General features: G+C 34.9%; 1 protein-coding gene across 2 annotated transcripts in view; it reads left to right on the plus strand.

Moving 5' to 3' along the window:
• Window positions 1–26951, plus strand: part of CBLB (Cbl proto-oncogene B) — a 189668-nt gene that overhangs the window by 100706 nt on the left and 62011 nt on the right. For both annotated transcript variants that reach the window (XM_081138560.1, XM_081138561.1), the window contains exons 5-9: window positions 4730–4886; window positions 9825–9946; window positions 12660–12797; window positions 15610–15697; window positions 18765–18896. In XM_081138560.1, coding sequence (XP_080994686.1) covers window positions 4730–4886; window positions 9825–9946; window positions 12660–12797; window positions 15610–15697; window positions 18765–18896 — 637 coding nt within the window. The remainder of the gene's footprint in view (window positions 1–4729; window positions 4887–9824; window positions 9947–12659; window positions 12798–15609; window positions 15698–18764; window positions 18897–26951) is intronic.

A 26951-nucleotide genomic window follows, 5' to 3' on the forward strand; every position in this document is an offset into this window, starting at 1 on the left:
TTCTTTGGGTATCAATCTTCTAACATTTTTGTCTTTCTTATACTTTTGTCTTAAAACAGCAGAATTTTCAAATAAATGTTATATTTCTTGGTGTCATATCTCTGATTGTGTATGTGTATGTTTATGTTGTGGCTTTTCTTATCTTTTATTAACTTTATTCCTATTTATTTTTGAGGCTTTCAGATGCTATTATACAAGTCAAGTATTTTTAAGTCTTATTTTCTAATTATATATGGTTTATATTTAGAAATACAACTGATATATATTGTGCTTGTATTCAGCAAGCATGTTGAGGTCTCTTATTACTTCTCATAGTTCAATATGAAAATTCGTTTGTATTTCCTACATATAAAACCATATCATAGGAAAATACTATTCTTATTTGTTATTCTTCCTATGATTCCATAATATATTTTAAAATGGTTGTAGTATATCTTTTGTTCCTTTAAGCAATCAGAGCCTATTATAAATATAGAAAAAATAATCACTTATAATCCTACCATTGTTCAGTTATCATCAGTTAAAATCTGTGTTGATCTTTGCAGCTGTTCTAGATAGTTTGTAGCATTGGGTGATGAAGGACATACAATTTTTAAAATGCTATTCCCATTTAATAATAGGCCATTGACATAATTTTCTTAGGTGAAATCCCTAGAAGTAGGCTTTCTGGGTTAAAATGTATAGGCTTTTGAAACCTGCTGTCAAATTGCCTTCTAAAAATGCTGTGTAAATTCTCATTTGTTCACACCAGAAGTATACTACAGTTCCTGTTTTCAGACACCGTGGCCTTCGTTGAGATTCACACTTTAAGTATATGATCCCCCCCCATGCGAGTTAAAAATAAAACGTATAGATTTTTTTGAACTTGTGGTTTCTTGAAAATGTTTTGCCTTTCTTTGGGTATCAATCTTCTAACATTTTTATTCTAACATATTTATTATTGTAACCTTCTTTCATTCCTTTATACTTTTGTCTTAAAACTTCAGAATTTTCAAATGAAAAGATCTAATACTCTCCTCCACTTTACAGAGGAATAGATAAGCCTGGAAAGTTGAGTGGTTTGTCAGCTGCCGACCTGCTGAACCCTTTGCAGTTTTGTTTGTGTGTGTGGACTTGATCCTATTTTCTCTGAAAGGATACTATTTTCAAGATTTTAAAATATAATTATTTTGTTTTTGTGATAGACCAGGGACTATTATCTAATAACAGAATTATAATATAGCCTTATAATTTATCAAGTTCCTGTCTCCAGACATAATATAAACCTACTATCATTTTTTTTAAGATTTCTGTGTAGCAGGCAGATGGTAGCACAAATTTCTAGGCTCCTTCTCTGTGAAACACTCTCGTGAAACACTCTCTTGACTTCCCTAGACACAGTTTAATTTGAAAACACTCATTTTAGTTGTATACCTCAATTGTCTAGGGCAAAGATGAATAAAATACAATTTCTGTTCTCATGGATCTCCATCCCATGGGGTTCCCATGGCACATGCATACCATAATTTATTTAGAATTCCACTTATTAGATTGTGACTTTATATTTACATTCAGAACCTAGCACAACACCTGACACATCTAAGGTCTTTCTTGGACAAATCCCATAACCTCTTTAAGCCTCACTTTATCTGTATCATAAAGATAAATATATGCCTCATAGTGTTAAACTGTTTCAAACTCAAGTTGTATATATAAAGAACTTGGAGATTGGCAGATAATAAGCCATCAGTAAATGGCAGCTCTTGTTCCTATTGGAAATCTAAAGATCCTGAAATCATATTATTACAAGTATGTGACTACTCATTGGTCTTATATTCCATTCTTTGGGGATTGACAGTTACTTTTGCTTTTTAGTGGATTTTAAAGTTCATTCAACTTATAATTAAAGTGATTTATAATTTAAGTGGCAAAAGGACAGATTAGAATATTTCTGGACTAGTGAGATTTTAAAGTTTAGATGTTCTTTTTCTTTTTATGCCTGTATTTCTTTTCTTTCTCTTCCTCTTTTCTTTCCCAGGTCTCAGGTAGCACACTGATGTTTCTATGTATTTGTAAGACAGTTTGTCATTAATATTTTCTCTCACTTTCTTCATCTCTAGGGGGAGAGGTAGTAGAAACTACCACTCTGTCTTGTTGCTATAGTTTGATTTAAAGATGTAAAAAGTTACCCCCCAGCCTCCACCCCAGCACACCTCAGGAATAAATGTGGTAGCAACTTGAAAACCTCTTTGGAAAGTCTAGATCCTTAGTGCAATAGTTCTAAAACAATTTTTTTTAAACCTGTCATTGTACTCTGTTTCTGTCCTTCCTACCATTCCCCTCACCTTCTCACGGTGGGCGTTTGGCTCAGCTGATCAAAGGAAGGTATTTGTTGTACAATCTTTTGTATATAGTAAGTTAACCAAATTTTGCCCTTTCTTCTTAATTCCTGTCACTACTCTAAATTAAGGTTTGAGCAAATGCTTCTTTGGACATTAGGTTTATCACAAGTGAACTATGAGGAAGTCTCATTTACACAACTACTGTGGAAATATAGCTTGCCCCTCTGTAAATTGTTGTTCCAAAATGCTATATTAGACTAAAATTTTAGAAATTAGTACTTTTAAAAAAAAAAATAATTTGCCTTGGGAAATCATTGGATATTCAAAAGAATTATGATCTGTATGTATGTACCTTAACTATTGGGATGCGGATAGTTTTATGGATAACAGACATTAAAGGTGTCTATTTGGTCAATTTATTTACTTTTTTATACTTTATACACAAGATAAATTTTTAAACATTTCTATACAAAAGTTAAAACATATACCATTCTTAAATCAGTAGTTCTTTAATTGTTTTTTACATTGAATATCATGGTTCATGTCCCCTTTGTGTGTTGAATATTTGGAACTTTAATCTGGCAAAGGAGACTGGGCTTCTTAGGCGTCACTTCTTCCACAGCAGCTGTAACGAAGCTGGACAAAATGCATGTTTACACTGCACTATAAATCAATAGCCTTCTAATATTATCAAAGTTTTCCTTGTTCTTTTAAAACAGCAACATTTTGGTAACCTTAATCAGAGCCCAATGCGTGTTTCTTCTAAATGGCATCTGATGTGGTGTCTCTCTGCTCTCTGTGGTTTCCTGTTTTTTTCATACATAGAGAAAACCTTTTGATGTAATCAGCCTCATAGTTTTTCTTTTGATGGTATATCAAACCTAAACTGCCTTGTAACTGCAGCATACTGCTGTAAGCCTGGCTCACCGTTTGTTTATTTATCTTGCCACAGATCGCTCCTTTTTTGTAATTCCTCCAGCTTTTCCTTAAATATCCTGCCTCCATATTCCTTAGCATTACACCCCTACTTGTACCCTGAAAATGTGCTCTGCAAGGAGGAGATGGCATTTAGTTAGATTTCTCCACAGAAATAGACCTTGCCTTAGCAATTATTAGGTGTACGAGATGAGTGACTCTCAGTGTGTTGCCCCAGACTGGCTGCATCAGCATTTTTTGGGAACTTGTTAGAACTGTAAGTTCTCAGACCCCACCCCAGTCATCTTGAATTAGAATATCTTAGGTTGAGGATCAGCAATTTCTGTATTAACAATCCTTTCAGTGATTCTGACGCATGCTCAAATTTGACAACCACACAGTAGATGATTACTGAATGAATATGGAAGTTGTATATTTATGGTGATGCTTCACTGGGAGGACTGGTTTAGGATGGGGCCAATTTAGTCTATTCTGCCTGAGTCTTATTTCTCAAGAGATACTGGTAAAGAAAAGCCTACGATTTAAATACATGAAGTCTTATAAAAGGGTATGTATAGCTCTTATGCTGTGTTACTGTGAAAACTGCAACTTTAAAATGTTAAAAATATGAATGGTTTCTTTCTTCCCCCTCTTGTGGTGTAGGCATTTAACATCCCAAAGGAGGAACATTAACTAAGGAATGAACAAGTGTTACTTAATTTCATGGTGGGGAGGAAGTGGGTGAATGTTGGAAACTGGTCAGGAAGGGGATAGGTTAGGAGACTTTTTCCTGGATACCATTCTATGCTGTTCTAAATTTTTGAACCATATAAATGCATTACCTAATAAAATTTTTGATGCATGATATTTAAATTAGTGAATAAGTGTTTAATAAATAAAATTCTATGTGATAGATATTGTGTGTGGTTGGTTGAAAAATACTAAGATTTCCCTTTGCATTCATATGAAAGGTTAGATGACACGTGCTTTTCATCTCTGCAGAAAACATTGGTGTAATGGCTAAAATGTATTAATGACTTTCCACCTGATCTTTCTCAAGATGGTAGAGAATGGGGCAGAGAACAAAGGATTCTATTATATGAATTCATCATCTTGTAATTATTTTAAGAAAATAAATAGGGAGAGTTTAACTTGATTCTAAGTTTCATAATCTTGTATACACGAAGAGGTCAGACATACAGGACTTTGACCTAATACCTCCTTTCGCGTGCATCTTTAGAAATATCTTGATAGCCAAGGACTGTTTGAGAGAAGAAATTGATTTAGGTTTTTGTCATGTTCTTAGTGAATGGAAAATAATCCAGTTAGCAAAACCCATTACATGCGTTTTGAATTATGGACAATATTCTCAACTATTTGTCTTTTCGTACAAATGCAATTATATTAATGTTATGATGGAATCGTGCTGTTTCAATGGAAGGTATTTCTTAAATGACACTCGATTCAATTTACTCATTTTTTTTCTTGTGCAGAACTATTGTGCCATGGAAAGTATTCAGACAGTGCCTTCATGAGGTCCATCAAATTAGCTCTGGCCTGGAAGCAATGGCTCTAAAATCAACAATTGATTTAACATGTAATGATTATATTTCGGTTTTTGAATTTGATATTTTTACCAGGCTATTTCAGGTAAGTTTCCATTCACTTAACCCTCCCTCCCTTGTGTGTGTGCAGTGTGCATGTGTGCACACATGTGTATACCTCTCTTTTACACACATACACACACATGCACACACATACAAACAAATTGGTTATAGTCTCATTTTGGGTGTCCATAATTTTAAAACTAGTCATTGCTGTAAGTTTAGAGTTTGTTTCAACTGTCGGGTGCTGTGAGCCTAAGAGTTGCTTGTTAGCTTTGAGAAGATTCATGCAAAGGAGCTTTGTTTTCAATTCCTTATTTAATTTCTCACTTTACTTTGTTAGTCTTTTTGGCCCAGTAACTGATATAATGCAGCTTTTGCAGGTGGGCATTTGCTGGTTGTATCCTAACTTTTCTCCTTTGCCTCCCACATTCATTAGGTGAGAAGGTAAATAGTATATGTGGAAATAGACAGAAATTGTATCCCGTTCTGTATAGGAGATTACTCCATTGTGTACTGTTCTACCGTTTGCTTTGCTCGTTCAGTCATATGTTATAAACATCTTTCCATGTCAGAAAATATTTTTCATCAATATAATTTTCAATTTTCAGTTGCTATATACATATTCCATCAATATTATAGGTCACTTAACAAATCTCTCTTTTGGAAAATTAGTATTTTATTTCCTGTTTTCTCCCTAATATATATCATTTTGAGATTAACCTTCTCATGTTATTTTTATTTTTTTTAAATCATTTCTTTATAATTGTCTTTACATAGCTATTCAGAAAAGCAGGTATCATGTGATGAAAGTTCGGTGTTAACATTGTATTCTTTTGTGTGTCTTAATGGCATTACCCTAAACATAAAGACTTAAAATTTGTGTTTTGAATTTGGCCCTACCACTAAATTGTGTTTCATCTATGGGATTCAGTTCTAGGAGTCATGAAATGAAAGAGTCCCACCTAAAATCATCAGGATAAATGATATAGTCAGTGAGGCAAATTGATCAGAAACCAGGCTTGCTTATATTCTGATGCAGTTTTTTGTTACTTTAGTGTGTAGTAGGATTTATTGTTTGAAACATGCTTTCAACAAACGTTAAGAGTATAATATTGGTTTTTCTGTTTGCCATGTTATAAGTCTTTTGCCTCTGTGATTTATGACTCTGCTTTGCACTAGCCTGCAAGGATTGGGTGACTGATTTATGTAAGAAAACAAGATTGCATGGGATTAACTTCTAATTTATGAAAGAACCTGTTAACAGAAGGCAAATTAACTCTTGTCAACAATACTCATCGAATATGTTTTACTTTATTACAACTTTACAGTTATAATCCTTCCTAGGGCATATACGATAAGAAATTAGATAAGTGACTGCACAAAATGTGCTTTTGCTTATTTTCAGTTTACAGCAGTTTTGTGATTACTCCCTTGGTATCTATAGGTTGCCAGCTTATATGATTTTAAGATACATTTTAGAAAAAGGTTGTGTTACCTGATACTAATCAGCGTCTTAAAATTTTCCAGATACTTGAATGTGATACGAAGACAGTCTAAGTAGTAGGAGCTTTGCCTCTTCCACTTGTGAAGGGACAGAACAAAGATTATTTTCATACCTTAGACCTAACGTTCTAGGAAAAGTGTGTTTTAGGGGGAGCCTGGATGACTGTTAGTGTGCATGTTAAATGCTAAAATACCTCAGAGTTATATGTTAAAGTACAGGAGCAACTTAATGTTGGTTAAACACTTACCCAAACTGCTATTTAATATGCGCACGTATTTTCTCATAAGCTGTTTCACTTTAAAACAGCCCAACTTGTCTTAATACACTGTTATGTATATCTTATTTATGCTCATCAGGAAGGGAGAGGAAAAGAAGCTTTTTAAGCAGAGCTGCTGTAAAAAGTTTTAGGTAATAAAACCGACTCTTCCTTATGGACCAAAGAATGCATAGTTTCTTTTCAAACACTTAATTACAGAAGAAGCTAAAGAGCCCTCATTAGCCCCTGTATGTGTCTTAGATTTTTACTGCTTTCAGTTTCATTATTCAAATGAGTAATCATACATCTACTTTAAATAAGAAAAAAAGTTGGTTCTATGAATAGAAGAGTGGGTGTATTAACTTTTACTGATCTTTTCTTTTTACACAACTTTAAAAATTGAGTAATAGTTTTAAGTTGTAATTATGTATTCAACATGAAAATGTAGGTTTGTGAACACTAACTGCATGAATAGTCTTCTGCAGCTGTGATATTGGTGGTTAACTGGCAGTGAATTCTGGCTCTACACTGTGGGACATGGGGTATTTAGCAGAGTGGGGCCTGAAAGTGGGCAAGGTGCCCTCTCAGGATGGGGTCTCACATTTAGAGAGAGCCTAAGGGTTTGAAGGAGGAGTCGGCAGAGGCTAGGAGACGAACTCCACGTATTTCAGAGACCTGGGCTCGGCAGGTACTTAAGTCCTGGGGTGGAGTACAGGGGTTAGCTGCTCTCTTTCCTCTCTTGGGGGCTGTTGTTCCCCTTCTCCCCCACTTTCCCCACGGTAGAGAAGACTGGATTGTTGAGAAACCGGGCAATAAATTTGAGGAGCAGCAGGGTAAGGGGTGAATGATTTGGGGGAATATACTATGGAATACATAACATCAATGGAATAAGGGAAAAAAATAGGAGGAAAGGCACTCATTGTTGCAAATAATAAGAAAAAGTATCTGGGCAGACCAGCTGAGGCCCCTCCACCAACATAAGTTATAACTTAGTAAATGGCTATTTTTGAAAATAATCGAATTTGGGGAGAATGGAGGGACTAGTCTCCTTAATTCACTTCATTAATTTATTATTAGTCATTAAACATTTCCAAATTTGTTTTTGTGTGTGTGAAAAGATTTCCTTTAGTCTCTAAAAACCAATTGCAAAATAATTCTTACTGTCCAAAGCACTTTATTTTCCCTTCTTTAAACCATTAGTGGGCAAAATAGTTTAAAAAACAATAACACATAACTACCACGTGTTTCTGACTGGGTTGTATTCATAACGAAAACAGTACACAGACTTTTTCTATTACATAAATATTTTTGCAGCTAGGAGCTAGCCCTCTGGATTAGTACTAGGAAATGGTTGCTAACTACTGCGGCAGTTGGCTCAAGACTCAAACTTCATTTTTTTTGCTTGTATTTTGATCTGTACAATGGCGCTCTATAAAGTTCAGCATTTTTTAAAAACAACTGTCCCATCAATTTGTGTGGACTTCAATGGAAGCGACCCAAATATTTTATATTCTTTCTGTCTTTGTTGTAGACAGGGAAGCAGATCAAAACCAAACAAATCCCAGTGCCTGTAATAGCAGTTTTTTCTCAGTTTTTTAAAACATACACTGCTATTCTTCCAAGGATTGTTTATGCAATGTCTAGCCGTGCCTTTAAGAAGAAAATTAAAAATATGTTTTGTTTCAGTACATAGACAAGGCTCTCGTAACAGTGTTCTATAGAGCTGCTTTTTGCCCAGTTGGATATTTCAGCTTGATGGGGAAATGCCTTAAAGATTTTTCTCTTGTCAGGAAAGATTAAAAAGCTCTTTGTTACTAAATCATTCCTTCCCTCGGTACCCTGATCTCAAGGGATAGGTTTGATCTTTGAAGAATTTGGCCTCGCGAATTTGAAACGCTTAACAGTATTGAGGAACATGTCTCAAAACACACAAAGCAGAAGCCCTCTTACCAATAGTCATTTCTAGATGACTGTTTCTACGACTTTCCCTTGGCAAAAGAAATGACCTTTTTTTTTTCTTTCATGTAGATGTGAGTTAATAATCTGGCACATCAGATACAGTGTGCTGCCAGTTCCTTGGGGAAAATGTAGCTTGGGCCTTCAAAATCTGGCTGAGATGGTTCAGCCACACCCTCAAGCCAAATTGTCTGTCACTGATTGCCTTTCTTCTCTTGCCATGGTGACTGACTGGGGGACAGCTAATCACATTAAAGAGAGAAGAATACAAACCTTGTGCTTGTACTTCTGGGAAAGGTGGTTGCATCACTCCCTCCTAAACCAAAAACCATTTCTAATTCCCTAGCTATGCAGGGATAAACCGGTGTGAGTATGGGGCATGTTGTGTGGCAGACACCACATTGGGAGTGAGGCCCCAGCCGGGGCTGTGCAGCAGCGGTGGCCCTGCCTCGCTGCTGCTTCCAACACCGGGTGCCAGCGCCTGGGTCCCTTTGGGGAACAGACAGGCACGTTCTTCGCGACGTAGCTTATGGCTAATGTGTAAACTTTGCCTTTGCACTTACGTCCTGTGGTACAGTTTCTTGTCCTACGAAATGAGATTCTAGAGGTACATTAGTGAGTAAAGCAGACACCCGGGGGTAAGTCATGCGAGGAGAGAAAACAGTTTTAAGTATGGTGCTCTGAGAAGGCTCTGTTGTGGAAGCGACATTTGGAGAAAGGAATCACGGTATTTCGAGAAAGGATTCCGGTAAAGGAATCGGCAAATGCAAAGGCTCCGAGGCGAGAGAGTGCAGTTGTGTTCAAGCCCACAGCAGAGGGGCCAGCGTGCCTGGAGAAGAGGCAGAAGGCGGGGATGCACCGCAGGTGCTGGAGAAAGGGAGTTGGGGACGAATGCTGCAAGGCCCGTCGAGGCCATTCCCGAGGACTTTGCCTTTTACTTAGTAGGAGGGCTTTGAACAGAAGAGTGATGTGGTTCAGGTTTTAAAATGATCACAGGTGCACTGTTGGGAATATTTGTAGAAAGAGATTATCTAGTTTTCCTTTTTGTTCTGTTTTCTATTCCTAGGAAATGTTTTCTGCCTAATTATATTTTTCCAAAAAGATAAAGTTTTTGCATGTTTACTGTTAGATAATAAAAGTTAGCCTAAGCCACATAAGCTCATATTCACCTTGAAAATATACAGGAGAATTTCAGGAAGTGTATTTAAGTGATGGGTTGGTATACATGATGTTATGTAGTTAATATGTTTCATTTATATTTTTAGCCTTGGGGCTCTATTCTGCGGAATTGGAATTTCTTGGCTGTAACACATCCTGGTTACATGGCGTTTCTCACCTATGATGAAGTGAAGGCACGCCTGCAGAAGTACAGCACCAAACCTGGAAGGTAGGACTTTTCAGCAGTCACATTCTGTGGTGTAATAAAGATGAAAGTCCTTTATGATTCATTCCTAAATAAATCAGTAACGCCCATGGGGGTGGAGGGAGGGGAAAGCTAATAGACCAAAACAGTGCTTCTTAAGTGAATCCTTTAAAATGATACATTGCTCTTGTTCTGAAACTTAGTGTCATAAAGTGAAAGAAAATGTGGTGTAATTTGATGAACTTGGAGGTTCATTTGGTCTCAGAGTTCTGATTTTCAAGTTGGAGTAGGATATAGCATACTGACTGTTTTCATGACACCTGTGTTTATGTATAAAATTGTATGTGTATATTTGAATATCAGATTCATGTTCTTATAAAAATTATTTTTCAAGACATTCAGCTTGGCCCTGTGATAAATACATATGTACATATAAACACATATAAGTACATGAACATATATAAACCCATTGTTGTAAACCAAGCTAGTTTCATATCCATAAGAACTTCTTCCATTATACCTCGCGTTGCTTTACAGCCACAGAATTGGTTTATCTTCCAGATGATAAACTGAATGAGATGCACAGAGGTTGGCTGTTTGGCCAGCCCCTCTCACTTTGCCCAAGAAATCACACTTTGTTAATGGCAAATCTGGCATCAGAAAATGTCTGCTCCCTGATTAATGCATTTCCCCACAACTTATCTAGAAATGCATTAGGCATATACTAGCCATTGGTGCCCTGGCAGGTGGCGTGCTGGGTACGGCAGTATTGGCAGACCTGTCTGCACACACTCACATTTTAGTAAGGAGACACCATTTTTATGTCCATGAGTGTGCTGATTTTCACATAGAGGCCATTTCATTTTAGGAAGGAATTTGATGTGTGTGTTTTTTTAAGTCTACCTTTTTCTTCCAATATTTTTATTTGATTTGTAGTGTAAATGGTGCTTGTCTTTTAACAAAGTCTTTTCAAGCACAAGCCAATGTTGTTGATTCCTTTCTTCTTTGCTGTAATGAAAAATTCCCCCTTTTTTTATATTTGACAATCTGTATGGTATGTAAAAAGAAGGTTGGGGTGCAGAAAACAGTGTACCTCACGTTCTGGTCTTCTGTTAAGGTTAAGGAGAGCTGGTTCTCATTGGGACCATGAGAGCAGGTCAGATATTTTGCACATGGACAGTGGCTTAGATGAGTCATTTTGTTTCATCCAAGAATCTAACCTGGGATTTTCCATAATTTTTACTGTCTAGATTGGCATCAAAATATTTTTGTTCTTGGAGTATGCTTTGAAAAATGTGATATGGTTGGGATCATGCAATCTTTGTTAAACCAATTTAACACAAGTTATTTGGGAAATTACCTTGTTCGGTTCTATAAATATAATAAGGAAACTGAGTCCCTCTTATGTTCTCTTTTTCAAGATCCAGAGAAAGTTAATGACAGTGTTGGAAGCAAAAGCCGGGTCTCATCACTATTGGAATAGTTTTCTTAATAAAAAGATATTGCTCTCTGAAAAGATGCCTTCCTTTTCTTCACAACTTGCCCTGAAGCAATTTATTCTACTTAGTTTTAGGTAGTTAAAGATGAAATGTGTAGCTGTGGTAAATTATAGTAAGTCAGGTATGGTGGGGCTTTGCAGATGTGTTTAGGAAAACTCTCTTAATGCACAAATCAAATAATTTTGATACAGATTTGTTTTATAAAATATGTCTGTTTAACTGGCCCTTTGTCTTGGAAGGCCATCTCTTTGTCTTTATGGTAAAGAAAATAGTTGGGCCTTTTCCAGGGATGTTGGGTTCCTCAGGTTGTGCTTTATTTGGGATCCAACAGGCAGGCATTAGTCTGTGTGGGATTTTTTTTTATCTGATTAGGATGCCAATAATTGAAAAGTTGATTTTCTGTTTTCAGGCTAAGAGAATGTTTTTAAACTTTATTGAGAATTTATTTTCAAAGGCTCTGTAACCAGAGTGAGGTTCTTAATATTTCTAGGTCAGCTCTTTAGAGCTCTTATTTAAAGATAGTATGGCTGGAATATTCAAAAGAAAAAGTGTTATTTTTAATTATTAATACAACTTATTAACCCAAACTGCATACTTTTTAAGTTATAAAATTACATATTGAATTCCACAGTAGAAACTGGCTCAATTTATGTCCAAGATGGACAAATTAAATTTTTACTTACCTGTTTTATTTTTACTTTCCAAAAGTGATTTGTCCTAGCTGGTTCTTACCACTAGCACTTCTTTGTTTTTAATCCTTACCTGAAGATATGTTTTCTTTATTGATTCTAGAGAGAGAAGAAGGGAGATGGGGAGAGCGAAAGAAACACTGATTGGTTGCCTCCCCTATGCGCCCTGACCAGGGATCAAACCTGCAACCTGGGTATATGCCCTGACCGGGAACTGAACACACAGCCCTTTGGTACACAGGACAGCGCTCTGACCACTGAGAAACACCAGCCAGGGCACCATGGCAATGGCAATAAATCACTTGATAGTCTACAACGTCAATTATTTTCTCATATAACTCTGACGACATTTAAGGGAAAATGATCGTTGCTTCTGTTACGGTTCAGTACATGGAGGAGTACAACAGTGTTAAAATAATTTAGAAGAAATAAATTTATATCAGGAATTCTAAATAATTCTGTTTATTCTTTAGCTTTAAAAAATTAACAAATTGTATAGTGCTTATATACATTTTGAATGTGATTAAACAATTTCCTCGTGTTTTACAGCTACATTTTCCGGTTAAGCTGCACTAGATTGGGACAGTGGGCCATCGGCTATGTGACAGGGGATGGCAATATCTTACAGACCATACCTCATAACAAGCCCTTATTTCAAGCCCTGATTGATGGCAGCAGGGAAGGATTGTGAGTATGAGAAATGGGTGTCAGGGAACATTCACAAATGTGAAAAGTGCAGGCTGCTCTGAGATGGAGAAAATGGATAGTGAGGCTGGTGACATGGTTGCTTGGTTTTTATTTCAAGACTAAGAAATAGATTCTCCTTCATTTTTATTGTTTATCTCCTAATCTAAAATAGTTATTGTAAGGTATCCTAGTTATTTGAATTTTACCTATATGTTATAGCAAATAAATTCCAACATGAAATGACTAGTTTATATCTTTTAAAGGAAAATAAGTTGCAACTTAAAAGTTGTTTTAAAATAGGTATAAAACTATACACACACACAGGGGTGGGCAAAAGTAGGTTTACAGTTGTGAACATGGGAAGCAGTTTATTATTGTGTTATTATTCATTAGTTACTGTATTTTCCATACGAATAACTGTAAACCTACTTTAGCCTACCCACAAATTTGAGGCAGCCTGATAAGCCCCTTCATAGTAAACACAGCTCTCATTCATTTTAGTCCCGTTCCACTTCTTTTGTTATATTTTCAGTGTTTCTTCACCACACTGACTTTTTGTTGCCCTTTGCCTTATTGAGTAACTTGGAGACAGGTGATTCCACCTGCTGCAGCGTGGAATGTGATAGAAACCGAGCAGGAGGACGTCTGCCAGAGTCAGGAAAGAGCAAATGATTTAAGTTTTACCTTTCCAGAAATAATCGCCAAAAAAAAAGTGATGGGATCTATGTAAAGAAAAAGTGCATTTTCTTATAGTTGTGAGCTTTCTAGAAATCCTTACAGGAGAATTGTATGGTAAACTGTGGTACTGTGCTCTTCTCTTTTTTTCTCTTAATTATGATAAATTTGCTGTTCCCAGTTATACTTTTCCTCTAGTGCAGTAGAGATTCATATGTGTAGCTTTGAATCACTATGATTGCAGGATTTTTGTTTTTAAGAAAATGTGCCTTAAAGTTTTAATTTATAAATAGAGGTTATGAGTGGGCAAATCTGTAATTTGATATAGTTATTTATATTATTACAATGCCTTCCATCTATTTTTCAAAAGTCAATAAAAATAACACTGATTTGTAATCAGTAGTGTAGCTTCTGAACACCTACATAAATTAACTTAATATTTACACAAACACACATACATACACATCGTCAGGGAAGTGTGAAGAATTGAATTTGTACTTTAGGGTAAATTATGTTAAAAACAGATCAGATGGAATTTTAATCTGATAAGCAGATCAGATTTTTAGGTTATATTAAAATAGATACTATATTAGATCATTTTTCGTTTTAAGATCAGTAAAAGCACAGAAGGGAAATCACCTGTCTAGTCCAGCTATCATCAGGGTCAGCAGTTCTTCCTGATATTTAATCCAATATTGTATTACATAGGTGATAAATTTATTTTGATAACCAGCCAAGATGCTTTCCTCCTTCACTGTCTTTCACCCTGGTTTACTGAGGACAATTATAATTGAATTGCCCTTTATACACTAAATAAAGAGAACCTTTAACTTTTTCTCTAACAGTCTTATTGTCATATTTGTAAATTTTCATTTCTGACTTCTTCCTAGAATTTCTACATGTTTTTTTGAAGTGTGGTGATCAAAATTTACATAATAATTTTTAAAATTGGACACTTCAGGGTATAAAAAGAAACTTACTTATCAACTTTTGCTTATCACTCCTCATTTAATATTTGTAGAATTTTATCCCATCCCCATAATGAACTATACATTTATATCATATTCAGATGTAGTCAACTCCTTTTCCTAAATCTTAAAAAAATTATCTCATTGATTTGTTCCTTACCATTTGAGAATTGTCTGTTCTCAAAGTTAACACTAACATATTTATAGACTCTTCATTTAAGGATAAATGGTTTTTGTTACTTCACAGAATAATTTTAATAGTTCGCCCTTTAAAGTATTCACCATTGTAATAGTATATTCTTAATTTTTCATTTAAGCCGTCTAGAACAGAAAGATATTGAACAAAATTAACCATAACTTAATGAGTTGACAAAATCCAACAGTAATACTGCCGTTAAAAAAATTTTTAAATAGGTATTTACCAACACAATAAACTTCATTTTAATAAGTTTCTTACTAAAAACTCTTTTAGCACAGCAAGATGGCATCATTACTATAACTTTAGAGAGTTAGTTCTTATTTCAGTTCTCTCTAATAATGAACCTTATGTTTATAAATCATTGTGTTTGTAGCTTGATTTGAAGTAAATGAAGGATGGACTTATAACACTTTCTAATTTCTTTAAACTTGTGTTGGGTGAGTAGAAAGTGAGATGGAAAAAAAGAGAGTGGGAAACTAGAGAAATGAGAACACTATACAAATGTTTGAATAACATTTGGGAGAAATATTTAATTCTGTTTTTCTCTTTGTGGTGTTAAATATATTTGTGTAAAATACCTTTAACATTAACTGTGCTTCAAATGAAAGATGTAATAATTGTAAAAATATATATATTCAAAGTAGACTGGAATAGAACATGAGAGACCAGTAAAATAAATTTTTAACTTATCTTTAGTATATGTCTGTTAGGTTATTTATTTGAAAATGGTTGCTTATTGGCTGAGTCCCTATTCATTATACATTTCATATATGAAAATTATTTCTAGATTTTAAATGTTTTAAAAAGAACTTATAATATTATGGCATTAGTGATAGAATAGGTTCTTGATATAAGTTACATAAAAAGGAAATATACAAATGTGTGTTTGAATATAGAAGAATTTGATTAAATAACCTAACTGCAATTAAAACATATGTTTCTAGTAATAACAATTCTGTTTATAATCCAGCTACCTTTATCCCGATGGAAGGAGTTATAATCCTGATTTAACTGGATTATGTGAACCTACACCCCATGATCATATAAAAGTTACACAGGTAAGGACAATTTGTGCAAATGTATTTATAATTAATAAGTATCTAGAATGCTTTTGACATAAATAAGATTCTCTACTTATTCTAGAGCCAGAATCATGTAAAGGTACTTAATGCAGAAGATACATAAGGAAATTCTAAGGGTATTTGAAAGGAAAATACATTACTTTTTCCATTTTTTTGAGTAAAGATTTTTGCTGTTAATCTTCTTGCTTCCAATATAATTTTGTTAGTTATTTGGGGAGATTGATAGGCAAATCTATAGGTAGGTAGACAAATATGACCAAGCCATAGGTTTAGGAAACCCCATAGCAGATCAGGATAATTATAGGCATTAGCTTTTAGAGTTGGAATGAATAAGTGAAGCGTATTGAAGATAATAATTATATTCTTATAAATCCATTGTGGCAGCCTCATAGATTGAGTGGGAGTATAACTGGGCAAAGCCTCTCTTGAGGGTGATATTCAGTAATAATCAAAATCTAAATAAAAATGTCTTTGACTCTAGATTCCATATATAAATCACTTGCATATACACACAAAGATCTATACCATGGGTGTTCACTTTAGCATTTTTCATAAAAATGAAAACTTACAAAATACTGAAATATTCTATCATAGGTTAAAAAAGTATTATACCTGTACTGTATCATACTGTAAAGTCATTAGCAGGAGGATGGTAGCTCTACATACTCACATGGGCACCTCTGCATTTTATGCAAAAATGTTCCATCTATGGGAAGCTCAATTATGTAACATTTCATTTTGTAAAATTACATTATGTAAGTTTAATTTCTGTAAATAAAGAAATCACCACATATGAACATACGAATATACTTTTTTGTTGTTGTTAATCCTCATCTGAGGATATTTTTTCCCCCATTGATTTTTAGAGGGGGGGAGAGAGAGAAACATCAGTGTGAGAGAGACACATCAATTGGTTGCCTCCCGCACACGCCCCAACCAGGGCTGGGGCTGGAGCCTGAAAACCAGGTACTTGCCCTTGACCTGGAACCGAATCCGCAACCCTTTGGTGCTTGTGCTGACGCTCTAAACACGGAGCAACACTGGCCAGGAATGAATATACTTTTAAAAAATAAAAATTAAGAAACACTAAAGTGGTAACAGTGTTTTTAACTGAGGAAGTAAAAACATTTAGGGAATCTGGGAAAAAATTAAAGAATCATTTTCCATATAATCTAGTTTTAAAATATCCTGTAACATTTTTGTGATGTGTATAATAAATGAAAATCTAATAAAAAACAAATTATAGGTTTGGGGGAAGACAATAGATAATTTTTTAGTTTATTTCTAATTCTTTAGATTTTAGTCCCAGTGGTCTTGATTATTATGTGAAACACACTTGTTGACATATGTACAGTTTGTGGGCAGTTTTAAAATTTAATATATGATTTCCAGTTTTTAAATTATGTAGTGATTCTCTGGTATACAATATTTAAATATACAAAATTTTTATTTTATAAAATTCCTTTTTATAAAACCGTTGTTTAAAAATACCTATTCAGGTATCATTCCCTTAAATGACTCATAAATATTTGACTATCTTACCCCTTACATTGTATTAAATTCTTCATCTAGGTTTTTAGCTTATGGTAATTTTTTTTATAATTGCAAATTGGTCCTTTGTCATAACCAATGTAAGTATTTGCCTATTATTTTATTTTTTATTTTATTTTTTAAAATATATCTTTATTGATTTCAGAGAGAGGAAAAGAGAGGGAGAGAGAGAGAGATAGAAACATCAATGATGAGAGAGTCATTGATCGAGATCATGTGCCCTGACCGGGAATCGAACCCTGATCTCCTGGATCCTAGGTCGACGCTCAGCCACTGAGCCACGCCCAGCTGGGCTGCCTATTATTTTAGGGACTCCAGTAATTCATAGTTTTGGGGAGTTACTTTAGATTTATTTATTTTTTTCCATCTTTATCCATTCTCTCGTCTTTTTCCTTAAATTATTTTTAAAAAATTATTTATATAGTCATACATACACCCATTATGGTAGAGATAACTTACATATGGATGTGTATGTGTATATATGTGTATCTATTATGTGTATATATATGTATTTTTTTTCTCACCAAGACTGTAAGATCTTTTAGTAGGTTAGGGATTAAGTATTGTCATTTATTTATCATACCCAGTACCAGGTACATGGGCACCTTCTAGATTAGAACATTGTCTTATTTAAACAAATTTTATCTCTATAATTCTTTTTTTGTGTATCCTTATTAAATAGCACTTATTTTATTTATTTTCTTTTGGTATTTTCCTTACATTCACCAGTATATTTCTATCTCCTTTGTGACAGATCTTTTCAGTATTTGAACAATGAAAATTTTACCATGTCAGAAGGTTCTAAACTATAGTAAATCAAGAGAAGGAGTTTTGATAAGACAATTTTTGGTTGCTGAAGTGATTAGGATTGGGAAAAGAGTATGCGATTTAGTTAGAGATTTAATACAGAATTTGAGGAAAATTTAAACTTATTGAGCCTCAAATTTTTTAAAATTTAATATATCTTATTATGCTTTGGAGATTATATAACACGATAAATGTGGGCTGGAATGGCGTGGCAAATGCTTTTCTCCCATTCTGGAATTTCTATAGGTATCTAAGAAATAAAATTTAATGTTCAGCCAGAATCTGTTTATTCATATACTTTTGTAATTTGCCAATAAAATTAGATGAGTATGTGGCATTTACAAAGAAAATAAAATTAATTATATTGCTTTTTACAACCATAAGTTTGTTCTTTTGTGTCACTATGACTCTTGCAAGTCCCGTCCTAAAGGAATAGTACAAAGCATTAAATAATCCAAAGTAGTAAAGGAGCTTATACAACTGCTGATGAAAGCGTAAATTTTTCAAAAACATATTTTATAGACCAAATCATCATTATCAATTTAAAACATGTTTCAAATGGCAACATAATCCTGACAGGATCAAGTGTGGGAATGTACTGTAAGTCATGGTATTTGAGAAAATTCAGTATTAACAATTTATGCAAGAAATACATTAACATTACTTTTTCCCCCCCAAATTCCAGGAACAATATGAATTATATTGTGAAATGGGCTCCACTTTCCAGCTCTGTAAAATCTGTGCTGAGAATGATAAAGATGTCAAGATTGAGCCTTGTGGGCATTTGATGTGCACCTCTTGCCTTACAGCGTGGCAGGTATAAAATAATTAAGCTTTAATTAGCAGTGTGAATATCTTCCTTATATTCCCTATCACTGTCTTTTCAGTTTTTTTTTGTCTTGATTCAGGAAATAATACTGATGAGTGCTTTGTTTGAATAGTTGTTTAAAAATATCTCATGTGTTTGAGTTTCTTTTATTTAATTTGATTTTATTGCTTTGTTTTATATTTTGTTTCTTTTACATATATAACTTTATATTAGTCACAAGTAGTTCTTCTATAACACTGTTGATTTCAAAAAGTCACTTATGCATATTACCAATTAACTACATTTACAGGATTTACTGTAGATCAGATTCTAAAGCAGAGTAAACTCCAGTACATAAATCATATGTTGATGTTTCAACCATCCTGCTTCTCCTGAGGAGGTGTGGCTCACATCTCATGTATGTCTGTGGTTGCTCTGTGAGGCTAATATGGGAAAATCAGACAGGAAACATCTCCCAAATACTCATAGTCCCCACAGAAACGGGGGACTAATTTAATCTAAAATTAAAGTTTTTAGATTACAGAAGCAGAATGAAGATAAACTACCTTCCCCTCTCTAGGCAGATGTTCAATGTATAAATTGATTTAATGTTTTGAGTAAGACCTAGAGAACAACTGGTTTCCCCAAGGGCTTTCTTATACTTATCTATCTGTAATAAAGGGTGAGATTTCAAAACGGATCTTTGGACAGATTTCCAATTTTGAGTATTTGGAGGATTCTCAGAATATTTTGATCAGGCCATTTTTTAACTGCTGTTTAACACTGCCAGTGTTGAAGTGAGTGTTGTTGATGGGGTTTAGTTAGAAAGGACATAATTAAATGTCAAGCCTTTTTGAAAAATTGCAGTTGCGTATGTGATTGGCACCCCTCCCCTGTTCCTGAGCCCTCTGGGTCCTGGATCTTCTCTCCGCCCAGCCTCCGCTTGCCTGGGGAAGGGTGGCCTTGGGTCAGGGAGGGCAATGCAGACTGGGGGTCCTTGATGCCTGATGAGCTCTTCACTTGGCAATAAAATATAATGGTTTTCTCCTGTTTGCAATCTTATAGAAAGAGGCTTCTTCTTCCTTTGGGGATATTTAAGAAATGGATGGAGAAAAAGAGGAAGAACTAAGAAATTAATTACAATTGAGTGAGGTTTTTCAGAGCCGTTCCTAACTCCTGGTATCTTTGTGACCTCAGCTCCCATTAGTTTGGCAGATACCTTCAATTCATAAAGATTATTGTTTAAAATGTACAAAATAGCTGTCTACCTGTGGCCTCGGGTGAATAAAAGAGTATGGCTGGATATAAAACGGACCAAAAAAAGATTTTATTTTACTTCCTGTATACTTCTTGAAAGAAATACATCTTTTAAAATTTCAGCACCAATACTATATATTTTATTTAGTAAGTTTGCGAACTATTTGCCGTAGGTATATCGTGTGCAGGGGACACGGGACTATTCCCAGCTGGCACTGGCCTTGTGTTACTCTTCGCCCTGTAGGCCGTGGCCCGTTCCTGTGTATTACTGTGCGTTCTGCAGATGGTGCAGTTCCCCCTGCTAGTCACTGATCAGTTCCTTGCTTCACTTAATGATTTTTGATGTTGGTCTAGTGCGCTTATATGAGGATACACCCAGTCATACCCATAATTTAACATTCGGTGTTTCTGTTTTACTCTGAAGTACTTCTCAGTTTTACTTTCAGAAACTGAGGACATTGCCAAGCACCGAAAACAGTCTGAGCAAAATTTTAGGAGAAGCTGTGTAAGAAAGTAGTAATAAAGTAGTGGTTTACTAAGTAGAGCAGTAACAAAAAGTGACAAATTCAAAAGTATGCAGGGGTTGAAATAATAATCAGATGAAATCACACTCAGGGCACTAGTGGTTAAAGTTATTAAGATCTTACTTAATCTGATCATAGAATTTTGCATATGGATTAATGAAAAATATGCTAAGGAATTGTTTCAGCATTAGTTTTTAATTCTTCCCACCCAGGACAGTTAGTGATGAATAAACACTTTTCTGATGTATGTTCCCATAAGCTCTTACTTCATTGTATTCATATTGTAAATATTTACATATCTACCTGTGTCTTCTCTAGATGTGGATTGCTTTACCTCCTTCACAGTCCCTCACTGAGCAAGTGTGCTACCCACCTGCACACTGGGAGTTAGTAAATTCTTATGACTGCGTGCTAGAGGATATGTAAAGGAAAGGAGAGCTAAGATTACATTAAATAAAAAGACATTTATAGTGTAGATTAATTGTGAAAAGCCCTTGTAATGTCTTAGATTTCACACTGGTGCTTTCTGCTAACCAACAAATCCTGTTTTGGCAGCTTTCATATTGTTGTTTGAACAGCAGTGTTTGACAATCATTAAACATGTGATTGCAAAATACCCCCATTATTGAATAAAAATAAGTCATAAAATTAATCCAGTTGAAAAGCATTAGCTATGCTAAAATCCTCACATTGTAGCCTCAAAGCTGCTCATTGGACTTAACCTAATTGATGGTTAATATAAGAACACAATTGTTGAACATTTCTATAGTTTTGCAATATATTGTCAAACACTATCTAAACTACAGATGTAAAGGAAAATGTATGAGTATTAAGTCTCTGGTTATGTGTACATGTCGTTAAAATATGTCTCTTTTGCAACTTTCTCATTCGAAATGGTACAGGGCTAGAGTCCATATTTTCTGACTTTAAAGCCAGCACTTTTGTTCTATATGCTTATTTGATTTTTTTCCTGTGGAGAAAAAGTTAGGTTTTAAACTTAATTATGCACAGGAATAATTTTGTTATTTTGCTTCTCCTAACTGGTTTGGTAGGAGCAGACATGAATTGTTTCATGCATCATTCTGCAAGATCTCAAATCTAGTCATTCACTTATTCATTTATTTATTTAGGAAACATTCCTTTAGCAGTTGCTGTGTCCCAAGTTCTGTGCTAATATCTGAGCTAAGAACATTAAGAAACAGCCCCTAGCCTCAAGAAGTTAAAATGAAATCTGTAAGTTTTATAAAGAGGCATGCTATTAATAATTACTTGAAATGAACATCCTGTTATCCTTCAAATTTAATTATGAATCTGAGATATTTTTTGTTACTTTCTATTACCTTGGTTGGGCATGCTGATAGAGAAAGGATTTTAAAGGCTGCATGTCTGCCAAGAAGCTCTGATAAATCAGTCAGAGTCCAATAGGAAAGATTAAACCCTGACTATAAAACATTATGCCTGTGTGAACTTTTAGCAAGTCATTCTTCACCAGCTTTTCTTTCCATTTGATGCCCTACTTTGCTTTAATTGAAATTCATTGGAGACTTAAATTTTATGTAATTAACAGAAACCCTAAGAAAGGCACAGCAGTAGTGTCAGTTGTTACAGGCTTCGAGCGGTTACTCTTTAATTGCTGTCATAATGGCCCATTAGTCATGCCTCTGAAGAGGTGTCAGATACTTTTTTCCTTCTGAAACATCTGTGTTATTTAATAAATTGAATAAGCAAGGCACAGTTTGCACAGAATACTAAATAAGTTGAATAATTGCCTCTAGAGGCATTCTTTGAAACAATATCATGCTGGGTGTGGCATTTTTTTGTTACCTGAGGCAGTAAAACTTGGAGGGTTTCCTTTCACCCCCACACTATGCCACGGATTTTAACAAAACCTTGTTCCTCACCCCAAATTCCTCCACATCTTCCTTGCCATAGTAGTGTATTATGCATCAGTGATATTGCAGGGTTACCACATAGAGTGTAAAGTAAGGAACTTTTTTCATTCTGTGTTTTTTCCAGAATCTAGAACATGGCTTCTGAGCTCATGAATGGCACAAACTCTAACCCATGTTCCTCAAATGTTGCTTTCAAAACAAAAATGGATACACTTGTGTTTCAGTTGGATTTGCAGCCTTGTTTTGCATTACTGCTAAGAACTTTAATTCAATTAAAAGTAAAATTAGTTTTTTCCTGTAATTATTCCTTTGGTATACTTTTTCAGAATAATTTAAAGGAAAGATATAAGAGTGTTCAAAATAGTAATTCACAAAAAAGCCAGTAGATGAAAATCAGCACACACTGATTTTAATATGACGTGTGATTTAAAAGATTTATGGGTGTCCTGTATTTAGACATCCATAAATTATCAGAGGAAGAAAAATGTGTGGTTCTCTAGGAGAGGCGAGTAGCCAACACCATTACGTTTAAGTCAATAAGAAATACTCTTGCCCGGCCAGGCGTGGCTCAGCGGTTGAGCATCGACCTAGGATCCAGGCGATCAGGGTTCGATTCCCGGTCAGGGCACATGCCCGGGTTGCGGGCTCGATCAGTGGCTCTCTCATCATTGATATTTCTCTCTCTCTCTCTCCCTCTCCTTTCCTCTCTCTGAAATCAATAAAGATATATTTAAAAAAAAACAAAAAAGAAATACTCTTTCGCCTGGCCAGCATGGCTCAGCGGTTGAGCATCAACCTAGGATCCCGGAGATCCTGGTTTGATTCCTGGTCAGGGCACATGCCCAGGCTGTGGGCTCGATCCCCAGTCGGGGGCGTGCAGGAGGCAGCCGATCAATGACTGGCATCATTGATGTTTCTCTCTCTCGCCCTCTCTCTCCCTCTCCCTCTCTCTCTCTCTCTCCCCCTCCCCCTCCCCCTCCCCCTCCCCCTCCCTCTCCCTCTCCCCCTCCCCCTCCCTCTCCTTCTTCCTTCCTTCCTTCATCTCTGAAATCAATAAAGATATATTTTAAAAATAGATATAATAATAATCTTTTGCCATATCCTCCTTCAAGAGCAACCACTTTTTAGCCTCAGTGAAATTTTGTAACCCTGGCACTATAAATGATATCTGCCTGTTATAAGTTGGTACGTATGTCTTGGTTACAAGCTGTGTCTTTTTGAATGCAATAAAATGTTGGAGCGAGCTCCTTTTTCACTTTGGGCATAATGTAGGGGCTACTTGAGTTGTCCAAAAATGTTATAATGATATCATGAACTACCTCCAGTTCATGATTCTACAGATGACAGGAATGAAAGGGATGAGACAGGTATGAAAAAATAAAATCTGGCAGGCCAAAAGCTCGTCTCTGAATCTAGTGACTACACTGAATAGACGCTCACTGTATTGTGATGTGCTTGCTGCACAATAGCAGATGCACTTGGGAAACCTTTTCCGTGGGCTCTAACAAGGGCCTTTAATAATAGGTGTTTTAAAAGTTTGCTCCATTGAATAAAATGTCTTCAGAATGCAAACTCTCATAAACTTCATGCATTAAGGTTTTAAATTGGATTCTAGCAACAAATTTTTCGAAAGAAAAGCTCTTTCTCAAGGAATACTATAATTACTAGGACAAGTTTTGCATCTTCATATTAAAAATAGAAACTTTTCAATTAGAACAAACAATATTTATTGATGATAGTAGCTTCTTTAATTTGAAACTTGCAGCTTGAACAAAATAAATTTTTTTCCATTTTTGAATGATCAGTAGTAGGCAACTATTTTTAAACTTTATTTTAACCTAGGCCTTGAATCCAAAATTGAGGAATTACTGCATTCTGATATTATAGTGTAACATAATGATAGTGTAGTGATGAAAGATTAGGATTTTAAAACAGACTTCTGGGATGTAATTTCTTATTCAGTACTGCTTAGCTGTGTGACCTCCCCCAAATTACGTAAACTCACAATTTTCTTGTTGGTAAAATGTGATTAACAATTGTACCTATCTCTTAGGATTAAATGAGTTACTATATGAATAGTGCTTACAACAGTGCCTGGAATTTTAGTTAGTATCATTTCAAATTTAGTAACTGATAGTATTACTTTAGGAAGATATCTCATATTTCTGATTATTCTTAATTTATACATACTTATAATTCTGCAGTTTTTATTTTGTTTTTTATTGATTTTAGAGAAGAAGAGAGAGAAAGAGAGAGGAGAGAGAAACACCAATTTGTTATTCCACTTATTTATGCATTAATTCATTGATTCTTGTATGCGCCCTGACTGGGGAGTGAACATGCAAACCTTGGCATATTGGGATGACACTCTAACCAACAGAGCCACCTGATCAGGCCTCCAGCTTTTAAATTCATTTCATTATAAGATGGAATTCTTAAGAATTTTTTTCAGATGCTAAGACATGTTTCCTTCGTTATCTTACTATATTTCTTTGTTCTTGAGAATATTTTTTATAGTAATTATACCAACTGGAATTTACATAGCACTTTGGAAAGCTTTGAAATATTTTATTTTGCTCGGTCTTTAAGATGTCCCTTAAAATTTACATTCTCCCAAACCCTACGAATAAAATGAAATGGCTTACCCAGTGTCACATAGCTGCAGTTGGTGGGTGAAGTATTCCAATGCAGTTGACCTGATTCAGAAAGTCTGTGCTCCTTTTCTGATTCACTGTTTTCATGGGCCTCCCAAATTAAAACCAGAAATTCTGCATCTAGATTCACCAGTGTCTTCTGCTTTGCCCATCATAAAAGAGCAACAGAACCAAAGATCTCTCCCCCTCTGGGTTATTTAGTCTAAGATTACTATTAATGATCCTCATTCATTCTTTTATTTATTTTAACAAGAGGTTACTAAGTTTCTGTTGGAAATATTATGCTCTGAAAATGCTTAGTATGGACTCAGTTTACTCTCAGTGTATGTATGTATGTATCTAGTTATCTACTTATTTCTAATTGTTCCATGTTTAGAAAAATTATTTATGGAAACTTCAAATCTACATGAAATATAACAAGGTAATATAAATTAGACTGATACAGAAAACACATGCACAGTAAAAATATGAAATGCATTCAAATATGAGACTCACGAAGTCCTTTGTTTTCTCTCGGGCCCTCCATGTAAATTGTGTATGTGATGAAGTGTTTGACCTTAAAGTGTGTCTTCAAATAATCATCCTGAGAGCAGATAAATTGTATTACATGTTTGTCATAAAAAAATTAAAAGAAGGTATTTAAGAGATAATATCCATCTGAACAATATTTAAAACAGAAAGAATATGGAAGGTGACTGACATGATGATAATGCGATTCTGGTAATCTTTATTAGGATTTTTGCGTAGGGTGTTATTAACGAATGGTAATTAAATTTTTTTTCTGTTTTTCTGTCAACATTGATTTGTTCTCAGGTTACCTAAAGTTATATTTCTATTCAGTATCATTAACTTACAACAGCAATTTTCAACCTTTTTCATCTTATGGAACACACAAACTAATCACTAAAATTCTGCAGCACATCAAAAAATACCTTTTTTGCCGATCTTACACACACACTCAATGACAGGTATAATTTTTGTTCATTCACACCAGCCGGCTATTGTTTGGCTGTTGTCATTTTTAAATTTGACAATCTAAGGGAAAAGAGGTCAGAGCCCCTGACTACATAGTGAGGTACTGCATGTTTTAAAAATTCTTGCAGCATACTGGTTGGAAATCGCTGATTTATGTTTTTAATGGTTGACCTATATCTGAATTATTTTATTGTGAGCATATACATAGTTAAGTTTCAGTTGAACATAGTACTCACCAATAACTTCTGTATCTTTTGTTTGGGGAGTATTTCTTATTTGAGGAAGTGAAATCTGAGTCGATTAGAATGGTGGAGTCCCAAGTACTTCCTCTTAACATTCTCAGAATTTCAATATGTTGGAGGCTAGAAAAGGAGTTAGTTATTGGTCTTCCTTTAACATATGCTCCTTGAACTTGCATTAAGTATATGTTGACAGAAACACTATTTTAGTTACTGAGGCACAATGCTGATGAGTTATATGCCTGTTGAAGACATCCCTCATGTGTATTCAGTCAACCATCTAACTGAAACCAGGGCAGAGCACCAAGGTGGCATTTGAGAATTTATGATGAACCTTAATTTGCATGTGACTGTAGACAGTTTACAGAGAAAGAGTGATGGGTGCAGTCATATTACAGTAAATACCGCTAAGAAGACACATTTAGTGTGATCTGTTTGCAAATCAAAAAGGATTAACATTGCAGCTGTTTTTCTGATCTAGTGAGTAATATTCTCAACAGAGATAAAGCTGAACAGAAAACAT

Source organism: Miniopterus schreibersii (assembly GCF_964146895.1).
Source record: "Miniopterus schreibersii genome assembly, chromosome: 5".
In the NCBI taxonomy this organism is placed as follows: domain Eukaryota; kingdom Metazoa; phylum Chordata; class Mammalia; order Chiroptera; family Miniopteridae; genus Miniopterus; species Miniopterus schreibersii.